This window comes from Phaseolus vulgaris, chromosome 1 (assembly GCF_000499845.2).
Source record: "Phaseolus vulgaris cultivar G19833 chromosome 1, P. vulgaris v2.0, whole genome shotgun sequence".
Classification (NCBI taxonomy): Eukaryota; Viridiplantae; Streptophyta; class Magnoliopsida; order Fabales; family Fabaceae; genus Phaseolus; species Phaseolus vulgaris.
In genome coordinates this window covers 28,912,023-28,923,691 of record NC_023759.2, presented here as the reverse complement: position 1 = coordinate 28,923,691, position 11,669 = coordinate 28,912,023, and the positions used below count along the sequence as shown (strand labels likewise).

Genomic DNA, 11,669 nt, shown 5'->3' with positions numbered 1-11,669 from the left:
ATCCAATTTTTAAAAAAAAATCAAGTATTAGTAGTACACATAATCAATGCAAAAATTCTCCTCAAAATTAGGTTTTGACAATACCCACCACAAAGACATGTTAATACTAGTTCACTCTAAGTCCTACTAAAGATGTAAATTAATATAAATTTTATTATAAAATGAGTTAGGAGAGAAACTGGGGTTGAAACGTAGTTAGGTTGGACCTAACCCAGGCCTTGTACCGCGGTCAAAAGAAAATGAGGAGCGTAGATGTTGGAAAGGGACAGTCCATGAGGAACAGTTTAACACAAAATCATAACGACAGCACATGCTGACACTACTAAAGAAGAAAAAGGCTTTGGAGCACTAAGTGACCCCAATCGATTATTATGTCGTTTAGAGTCTGCATACCGACCACCACTAGGTCCAGGATCGCAAACACTTACTCTGCAAATCTACAAATCATTATTATCTTAGAATTCACTGTTAAGTTTGATGTTGGTAAAAATTTATACCATTACAAACAAAATCTTAAATTGTTTAAGCATAACCATGAAACATGGCCATAATTCTCACTTTTCTCCTTAACTTTTTTTCTTTCTTTATACAATTATAACCAAATTTTTTTAGGGAGGGAATTATGTGAATGGATTCTGGGGTCAAAAGCAAACCTACCCATTCCAACTTAATAATCATGAAAATATTCTCATCATAATAATTTTGCCTCGTTTTTCAGGGATACAAGCAAATGTTCACTACAGAAGCTAGCAAACAGTTCGCCCATAACATATAGAGGCAATGTAGAGATTCTTGGCCCATTTTTCCTGCAAAAACATCAAAATATATATTAATACCTAGCCGGGGGGGAATCCTAGAAATCAACAGGAGAAACACATCACAAATCCTATGGAATTTTTTTGTCTTATTTTGATATGCTCTTCTCTAGGTTCAGATCATTCTCAACAAAGACTATCAGTACTCTCCAGATCCTAAAAAATTAATATTCTCCAATTTAAAAAATTGAAAGACCGAAAAACTTTAAGATAACCAAAAAGGAATAACAGCAATGTCACACCATAGAACACTGTCAAAATTTGTATTACCTTTATCACGAAAAAGAACAGGATTCACACATCACTGTAATTTAAGATCTTTTTATTCGTTTCCAATGCTGGATCTGATTTAACCATATTCTCAATTAAGATTGTCCAATTAAATTAACAAATAATCAACCAAAAAATGGATTCGCAAAGACCAACATGCATACTAAAACTGCACAACATCCCAAACATAAAATTGATAGAACTGGAAATACCTTAACATGGGTACTAGGAAAAGCAGATGTACGAAGCGTCTCCTGAGTTTCATCAAGCAATTTGCGTTTTGGTATGCTCAGTATGAAGGCTGCCTGATCACTAGTAGCAGCCATAGAAGTAATCCGATAACCATTCTCCCATCTACGATGGATTCCTTCACTTGGATACAAAAAGTCAATCTCCACAACCTTGCATCACCAAACAAAAAACAAATTCAACAATTGGGGTTTAAAAAATTCATACAAATTCATACATAACTGAATGGTTACCGGATTTTGATAACTGAAAATTAGTGGTGAAAAGATTTAGATACCTGATCAGAATACCCAGAATTCCTGGACATAACAACACCCCAGCGACTGCCAGCAGTAGTCATCGAGGTAACATGGAATCCTTCTTTCCACTTCTTGTTTATCCATTTGAAAGGAAATGATTCGCTGACTTTGTAGGACTGCTGTGTGTAAGGAGTTCCTATAAAGCAAGAATTCAAACGAGATAACAAATAGAAAGTCATTTATTTTGAAGAACGGTTGGTGTTTCTTTCATTCCATAAATTAAACGAGGTAAAAGAAAAGCAACTCTCATGTAAAATAATTTAAAAGCTTCTTTTGTCAGCTTCTATAACTTAAGTTGTATGCACAAAGAGTTCATTTTCATTACTAAGCAATTCAATTGCATATTGCTTAAAAAAAGACTGAACAAGTGGCATGAAAACCACCATGCGAACAAGGAGAGAATCAATGTTTTCTATAATGCAATACAACGTGAAGTTTGAATTGATATTAAAAATAACACATTGCAGTAAAATGCAGTCTTGCAAGTTAATATTACTCGAGACAATAATTGGCATGAAACCACCATGCAAACAAAGAACACGATAACTTCAAATCTTATGCATAAAAGCTTGTAAAAACGGACATAAAATATTTTAAATTCAGAAATGCGTGCCAAAGGTTATGGAGGCCAAGCTGGCCACGAAAAATAAAAAATGGCAAGGTATCAAGGTAAATTAATCGATAGTTTATGAAGGAGGAGTCAGTTATAAAACTTTATAAACCTTTTGACATGACAACCAAGGAACTCCCATTAACTGCACCGGCGATTGAACTGATATAGTAATTTTTCTCCCATTGCTCCATTATCCAATCCTAAAAGAACAAAATACCAGCAGTTCAGCATAAAGAGATCAATTATTTAACTCAATACATATTTATATTTAAAAACTAAAATATATAAATCAAGAAAAAACACACCTTGTGCAGGAAGGCCAGTGATAACTCATAAACTTGTGAAGAAAAACCTGTTCCTGCATCCATGATTAGAGCCCACAAATTTGCTGAAGAGGCCACACAGCTTATATACAACCCATCCTCAATACCCTTGTCGACATGTTGTCGGAGCCTAGTGTCTGCAACATTATAGTGATATCTACAACCAAAGAAAATGTTATTTAAGAAATGAATATTACAATGCATATGCTGGGCAATCTATCTAGTATCTAAAAACAATTACTGCTTTCATGGCAGTGGCATGCAATAAGTATAAAAGCATCAACCCAAAATCAAGTAATAAGTAGATTTATTTAAAGAATTAAAGAATCCTAAAATGGTGAATATAACTGAGGGTAAGCAGTAACAAATCCGGTAGTTCGAAAATAAGTAAATTCATTTAAAGAATTAAAGGTTACTAAAATTCTAAATTGTACTGGGGGATAGGGGAGTAGTAACAGAATCATATTTACTGCTTTTGTGGCAGTGGCATGCAATAAGTATAAAAGCAATATAGACAGAAAAAATCCATAAACCCAAAATCAAGATATAAGTAGATTTACTTAAAGATTTTAAGGTTCCTAAAATTGTAAATAATACAACCGGGGGTAAGTAGTAACAAATCAGGTAGTTTGAAAATATGTTTCATCTGAAGGATTAAAGGTTCCTAAAATTCTAAATTATACTGGGGATAGAGTAGTAGTAACAGAATCATATTTACTTGAGATCATGAAACTCAGGTGAAATTTTTTGAAGGTTTTTTTAATTTACAAAATTTCCTTCAGACTTGTTCTTAAACACAAGATTATTGAGCTTTCCTAAAAGAAGTCAGGTTGGACCTTTGTGCTGTCATGGAAATGATTCCTCAGTGTGCTCTTGTATTTATTTGCATTCACCTTCTGAGGCCATAGGCCAACTAGGAAATATTGTTTCCTTCTATAGCTAGGTTAAAAAGGATGGCTAGTTTCATGATGAAGGAAACACTATTAAGAACAATAGCCAGACAAAGGATAATGTAATAACTACCTCTGCTTCATGGGACGACGTGCATTATACACTGATATCCATTGAGTAGCAGGACTCCCCAATCGCACTTTCTTCTTAGGTTGTTCATCTTCTTCCAGATTTATAAGCATCCTACCTCTTTTTTGACCAACCTATTTACACAAGAGGTTTAGCATTCGTAAACACACTTCAATCAATAAAAATAGATAATATTATATTAACCCATAAAAAGAAATATCAAAACAGCCACCTTTAAAGCTCCATCTATTCTGATAGGTCTCAATGGAGTGCATGGCTCAATCAAGCTTTCAAAAAATGATATAAGCTTGGAATAATTTGGCTCCTCATCAAATCTCATATTAGTAACAGCTTCAAGAAACTGCTTAAATGGAGCAGGACAGAAGCAACACATCAACTCCGGGGAAGTGGCCATCTTTTTCTTACAAACAAGAAAGCTTTTGTTGTCACCCTGTACATTTGGTCAATAGAAAGAAATCATATCATATAAAACGAAACCTCTAAGAATCAAGAATCAACATAAAACAATATACTAAGAACAGCACCTGATAACCCTGCCAAGGTAATCTCCCTTTTATGAGAAATATTAGTGTGTATGCCAGAGACTCAAGATCATCCCTTCGACTTCCAGTCCTGCCCAAATGTGCATGCACACTAGCATACCTTATCGTTCCCCTGCACAAATAGGCATATTATAAATATGTAAAAACAAAATATAGCATGAAAACAAAGGCATGAGACTCATAACATTTACAAACCTGAATATATCAGGTCTCTGGTCATAATCAACATGTAGACCAGATGATGCATCCTTCCATCTAGAAGCTGAAGAAAATGCATGGTATGGACATTGATGAGCCATGAAAATATCAAGTAACTCCAAACAACTAAAAACTAGAGGGGAAACAGATAGTCCAAAACAAAGGAAACAACAACAGGTTTGAAAGCACAATATACCTAGACCAAGATCAATAAGATATAGTTTCTTATCATCAGCAGATCCGGGTTGGCCCAGCAGAAAGTTTTCTGGTTTCACATCTCCATGCACAAACCTGATTCCATGGAATGAGTTCCATTAGAAAAAAAATCATTAGTCATGACAAAGACAAAATAAATGAGAATCTTAGGATAGACAGGACTGAAAAAACTATCACACGCATTTACCCTTTCAAGTGGAGCTTCTCCAGAATTGATATAGCCTCTACGGCAATGCACGCAGCCATACTAGGTGACATTCTGTTGAGGAAAAAAAACGTTAATGGGCAAAAATGTGAGAAGCGTTTAAATAAATTGGCTATTAAAAGGGAGAGTCCAAATCTTACGATTGGCCAAGAGAATTCCATACATCCCAAAGACTGGGCCCAAGCATGTCCATAACCTGAAATAAATTGTTTTACTTTAGAGAATAAAGAGCAAAACAATATGTGCTGATACAGGAAACTGCAAACTATATCTCACCAAAATGTAGAAATCTCCTTGACGGCCCTTGTAATGAACCCAGGGAATTCCATAACAGCCATTCAAAGTACTTTTCAATGTCAAAAATATAAAAGTGAGAATTACATAGTAGCATTAGAACAAATGAAGCTAAAAAATATATTTTCTTCATAATCATGTTCAAATATAAAGGAAAGATTACCCACCTGTAAACTTGCCACTCATAAGGAGGCCCATAATTGCAACCTTTACTGTTTCTGTGCTCAAACTTAAGTGCAACCTGTAAAGAAGGTTAAAATATAGAAAAAAAACAATGTCGCATTCAGCATATGCTCACTAACTTCATTGATCCTTAAAGAGATTGAAATCCCGAGTAATACCTCAACTGCGTCAGGACCTGTTCGATCAGAGCCACCACTTAACCTTCGACCAACATAAACTTGACCAAAACCACCCTTACCCAATTTCCTTTCTATCTCATATACAGGAGAGCTACCAACTTGTACCTGCAATCAATGAGAAAGTATTCACCTCAAATAAGGTAACAGGGTACTGCCAAATCTTTATTAACTAAAAAGAATAATTACAATGCAGTCTGGAATAAGTGGGAAACATAATAAACATTACACTAAAAGAAAATATCTATTACAAACTCAATTTTTTTCCTGAACGGCCGAAATTAACATTAATTCAACACATCAACAGACACACAAAAAAGACAAGAAATGCAATAAATATTGTAATATAACCATTATATCCAGCCCCAGCATACTAGTTAAAAGTAAAGATGATAGCAGTTGTAATTATTCTTACTGAAAATAGCACCATCTCGTCATTAAAACAAAATAATAATTGGAAAAGGAAATAATGCAATCTAAGAGAAGTAACATGCAACTCGGGTATACCCTTTCCGGGACAGGAGTTGTGCTGGGTTCTTCCTCAGCTACAGCCACCTTATCTGCACTTCCACCCTCCATCGCAATGTTATTATTGGCCACTACCTCTACGTGATTGTAAACTGGTTCTGGAGCCCCTAAAGCAACAGGTTCTGGTAACACTTCACAAGGTTCAGGGTCCAGATCAATCAATCTTGCTCCGCGGCCTCTACCAGCTGCAGTTCGCCTTGTGGGTACAGCTGGTGAAGGCCCTTTGCCTACAGCTGTGGCATTACCACCTCTTCCTCTTCCACCTCCAACTCTCCTCCTAGTTCGATTCTGAGCAGGTTGTGCCCAATTCTCTCCTTGATCAATAGGTAGTGGACCAGGCTGAAGATCTCCAAGCCGTTTCGACCTTCTAGCTCCACTTCTCAACTCTGGCATCCTCTCCCCATTCAAATCATAGCCCACTTGAGTAGCTCCCAAAGAATGGCAGAATTATCTGCAATGACAAAATCAAAGCAAACAGACAAATGAGTTGAAAGCATTCACTGGGAAACGTTTTCAGCAACAAGAACATAACCTCCTCATGATCAACTGAAAAATTTTAAAGACGAGAAAATATCTAAGGAACCAGCCTCAGTCAGCCATCAGATAACAACATAAAGAAAGTAGCGTACTGAAAAAGCAGTAGATACCAAGAAAAAAAAGATTCCATTTTCAGCAAAATATACTCCACAACCAAAAGAATGTCCCTAAAAGCATAAAAAGAAACCCGTCACTTTATGCATTCCAAATTCAACGTTCACTTCTTATATCATCATTGTCAGTCAATATCTTAAACTATTTCACAGAAAACCAAGAACACAAAAGAATAAAAAACATAAAACACACACAAGTTCTTATCCTAATCTCCATAACCCAAACAGATTACACAAATTCCAACAAACTCCCCAGATTGCTTCATCCGAAACGCCGCCACCACTAAAAACAAAAAAGTGCAAACCAGATTGAACACTCAAGGAGCAAAACCAGCAAATCTTCAATCCGATCATTCAAAAAATCATAAATATTTAAAAAAAAAACACAAAAAAATAAAATAAAAAATACCACAACCGTCACCGCACACAGTCACCGGCAACATCTATCTCAAACCGATTCACAGAAAAAAAGTCCACATATTAAAAAAAAACCATAGATATTCAAAACTCCTGAGAAAAAGAAAAGCAAACAAACCAGACAGATCGATCCGGCGAGCTGCGAAAATGGAAGGATCGGGGAGCGATTCGCGTAGGGGCGAAAAGCGAGGGCGATCGAAGTGAAGATCGTGAAGGAAGGAGTGAGGAAAGGACGGAAAATGCGTAATGGTGGAAGAGGAAAAGGTGGAGGAGGCTTTGAAAGAGTGAGCGGAAGGAAACTAAGGCGAAAGCATCGTGATGGAGAAATTTAGGGTTCAAAAGGAGGAAGAAGAAGAAGAAGATGAAAGAACGGTTCGTGAGAGTATATTAGGTGGATGAAGATATGGGTTACCCTCTTTCGGTTTTTGTTATCTCTGCTTCTCTTTTCTTTTTCTTTTTATTTCTTTTGAAAGAGAGAATGCGGTAATGGTGAGTTTATTGTTGTTGGTTGTGTACGTGTGGGTTTGTGTGAGAAAAACTGTTTCTTTTGTGTTTTATTTATACACCATGCAATGCAAGTGTGCCCTCCTTCGCACCAAAACCATATTACAACATTTTTTTTATTTTTTCTATTTTCAATTATCCCTTTCTTTCTTTTTTTCTTTCTTAAAATATCAAATATATTCGCTTCATGTAAATTGTAATGCTTATTTTTTTATTTTTAAATTATTTTGTTTGACTTTTCATCGTACTGCAGATAAAAAGACTGATAATTGGGCGATTCACTTCACATGTATACCTACAGAAAACGGTATTACAATAATTACATTATTATGTGGGGTTTTATTTAATTCTGAACTTTACTCAGTTAATTAATCTGTTTCTTCTTTTAACTTTTTATCTTAATTGCCCCTGCATTATTATCACTTCATTTATTTATTCAAAAATAAAAATAAAAAGGGGAAGTTGGGTTGGGCTCAGATTGTGTGAGAATTGTCTTTATTTTCTTTTTGCTACTAGATTTTCCATTTATTTTGGTGTACTTTATTTTACAAAATTATAAAATACCATCTGGGGTAATATATATATAATAATAATTTTAAAAGTATTCACTCGTTAGAGACTACCGTTATGAATGATACTTGTTTTGGATGAATAATAACGTTACCGTTTATTGCATATCAATATATTTATCTGTTTATTTGTATAGTAAAATATATATTTTTAGTACAAGTTATTTGGAAGTTTTGTAATCATGGATTAAAATTAAATTTTTATAATAAAATCAATGGATGTGCTTGAACTTAATTATTTTAATTTGTATTTAATAAATAATTAAACAGATGACATTAATTATTTATATTTTGATAATTAATATTAGTTTTAATGATTTTAAGTATATCTTTTATTCATTACATACTTTTCTTTTGAATTAATAATAAATTATTGTATATATACACAAACGTATCAGTTTACGCTATCTTTTAATTCAATTTTATTCAAATCATAAATAATGTTTAATCATATTTGCAGGATTATGTTTATTCACAAATTAGTTTTGTAACTGCTAAATGGTGATTTGACAATTTTATATGATGCTTATAGGTTTAAAAATAAATTTATTTTTTATGTAAAAAATACTTTAACTATTTGAAACTAAAAATGATATATATCCGACTTTTTTAAAAATTTATGTAATATTTTTAAAATAAAAATTAATCTTCTAATGATGCCGTTACAATTATAATTATAACAATACCTAAGATTAAAAACTATTCATCCTTGAAGTGTATACCTCTATTTATTATTTAAATTCTATTTTTCTTTTAAATACAGAGCGATAGAGCATCTCTCTTTCCCTAACAATATATTATATCTATAGATTCAAATTTAAATTTTATAATGGCTCGTTAATTGAGTTTAACTAAACTTAATATTATTATTATTACCAAGAAGTTAAACTTAACGAATTCTCACAGAATAGAATAAAAATAATTTTTAAAATTAAGGTTGTTTTAAAAATATATATTAAATTAAATAAATAAATAAATTAGAAATAAATAAAAATAAGAAAATATTAATATATACCTATATATAAAGGAGATTTCCCATTATAACTATTTTGGTGTACACAAATTTTTTCTGATTCTACCTTTATTTAATATATCTCATTTTATTAATACAATGAAGTATTTTGTCATTTTATATGAATTACTTAAAAAATAAAATTATTTTTTAATTTTTTAAATTAATATTAATGTACGCTTTTTATATTATTTTTCACTCTTTCCTTAGTTCCTTATTTTAAAATAACAAAGAGAGCATACTCTCACACATTTCCACATCAAATCTCACACCTCCACTTTCAATCACTTTCGGCATTCAATTTTTTGTTTTTTAATTTTGACTCATCCAAAATTATATATATATATATTACATTTCTATCATCGTGAAAATTGAATAAATAAATAAAATGTTGATACACATTGTGCCCACTAGTAATTAATAATGAAAATTTTATATTTAAAAAAGAAATTTAATTATTTTAACACACAAATCTATCATGTTTATTTTGATGAAACTTCTATCTTACTTAAGTTGGAAACAAATTTGAAAAATAAAAATCATAGTTAATATTGATGTAAATTTAGTATATATTAATTTGAGAATTTATTATATTTGGACGTATTTGATGACATATTTGTGTATATTTGGAAAATAAATTTAAAATTTATTAAGCATTGAAATTAGAAATCTAACAATATTTATATTTAAAAAATTATATTTATATTTATAGAATTTATTTTTCTAACAATATTTATATTTAATTTAGAGTTCCAAGATTCAGGTTACTATTAAAAAAAGGATATATTGATGAATTAAATATTATATATGTTCACGTTGCATACCTGTTATGGACGAATACATGGCATAGTGATATATATAAATTTTTTACTCGTAAATGCAAGTGATATATATAAATTTTCAAAAATAGTAACTTTAATAATTATATGAATATACACTTTGTTTTTTTTTAACAAATTCAATAATCTACGAGACCATGTTTAATTCTTTATTATTGTGAAAGATTGTCATCCAACCAACATAAAATGATGACCATGACTTAGTCTATACATAACAATGAATACAATAATTCAATTATCCTCACAATAATCATAAACATTTGAATAAGTAATTAAGTTTATGTTTTGATTAACAAAATGTCAACATATAGTACACAATATTTAAACATAATGTGTATCATGCACATGTGATACAATGTAAACTAACATTTGTGGAAAGTTTACTTCATAATAATGAAAATATAATCATGTTTTGCTTCAATAATGAAAAAACACATAAACATTACATTCGCCTATGTTGATTTCATTTACTAAAGCAAAATCTCAACCATTGTTAAGAACGAAGATTTGTAAAGAGAAAGATGTTTCAAAGTGCAAACAAGTGTTGCAATGTATTAAAGACTCATATCAGAACATTCTAAATTGAGTGTCTAATATAAAGAAGAAAATGAATAGTGCTGAAAAAGAAATATTTGAGTCTAGAAATGTTCAAAGCCTCAACGATCAAGTTCATTCAGATAAAGAAATAATTTGAAGAGCAAATATATGTTCAAATACGTGGAGATTACAATAAAGCTAATATTTCCATTTTGAGTCTTTACTTCATTGGAGAAGAACAACATGGCAAATTTATACACTTGATCAAGTTAAGAAGATTAAAGCTACAACATTCACCTTAGAAGAATATGAAGAAAAAAAAATTGAAATACTCAAATATTCAAGAAGCGAAAGAATCAATTAAAGCAAAAGCTTCTATTTCAAGTGTTTAATAGCTAAGTGAAGAAAAAAGATACACGAAGGTTCAACAGTCATTTTATCTATAAGCTATATACAGACCTTGAAGATGAAGCATACACCAAGAACGAGAATATGAAGTGTACAAAAATGTCATTATCAAGTGATATATTCTTATGTGAGAAAGTAGTGCTTATACAATTTGCATATGTTATAGTAGAGCATCTAGAAATTTGGGTTGCGTGTTTAACCATTGTAAATCAATCACTCTGTAAAGTATATCCAGTAAGTTTTCATTGTTTTCTTTATAGAGAGTGTTTCTCATATATGTGAAAGGTATTGATCTCAACGAGAGATGGGATTGGTGTACCTGGACAGGTTTAAGAATACTTGTTATCTAGAGAAGTTTTGAATACTTGTGTTATATGGAGAGGTGTCGAATACTCATGTTACCTAGAGGGGTGTTGAATACTCGTGTTGCATGTAAAGGTGTTGAATACTTGTGTTAGTAAAGGCTCTTAAGCCGGTTGCTTAAGGGGATTGTATGTATCCCTTTTTGTTAGGTGAACCGGTATAAATTTGTGTTTACTTCTCTCTAGTCAATACTCTCTTAGATGTTGCATTTGTTGGTTTTTTATTTATTTTTTATTTATTTGAGTTCAGACTCCATTCACCCCGCTTCTGGAGCCAATTTGCACCTTCATTCATCTCTTTCACAACCTAACAATACATATGTCTTCCTCTCTTGTTACATGTTTGCTATATCAAACCTCCATGTGAAAATGATGTCAAACCTAAGCTTAAATGTTACCCTCACATGCCCATTCAAGTA

The 11,669-nt window shown here is 31.9% G+C and overlaps 1 protein-coding gene across 1 annotated transcript; it reads right to left on the bottom strand.

Annotated features, from left to right (window-relative positions):
- Window positions 1-633: 633 nt before the first annotated feature.
- LOC137813856 (casein kinase 1-like protein HD16) lies at window positions 634-7,595 on the bottom strand. Its single transcript, XM_068616306.1, has 17 exons — window positions 7,138-7,595; window positions 5,932-6,403; window positions 5,407-5,532; window positions 5,233-5,306; window positions 5,048-5,117; window positions 4,912-4,967; window positions 4,754-4,825; window positions 4,547-4,641; window positions 4,348-4,414; window positions 4,135-4,264; window positions 3,822-4,040; window positions 3,593-3,723; window positions 2,552-2,726; window positions 2,356-2,446; window positions 1,612-1,769; window positions 1,298-1,486; window positions 634-806 (listed from the first exon to the last, which is right to left on the bottom strand). Exons 2-17 carry the CDS (start codon window positions 6,343-6,345, stop codon window positions 747-749), a joined length of 2,127 nt encoding a protein of 708 aa, XP_068472407.1. The 5' UTR covers window positions 6,346-6,403; window positions 7,138-7,595; the 3' UTR covers window positions 634-746.
- Between the last annotated feature and the right edge of the window lie 4,074 nt (window positions 7,596-11,669).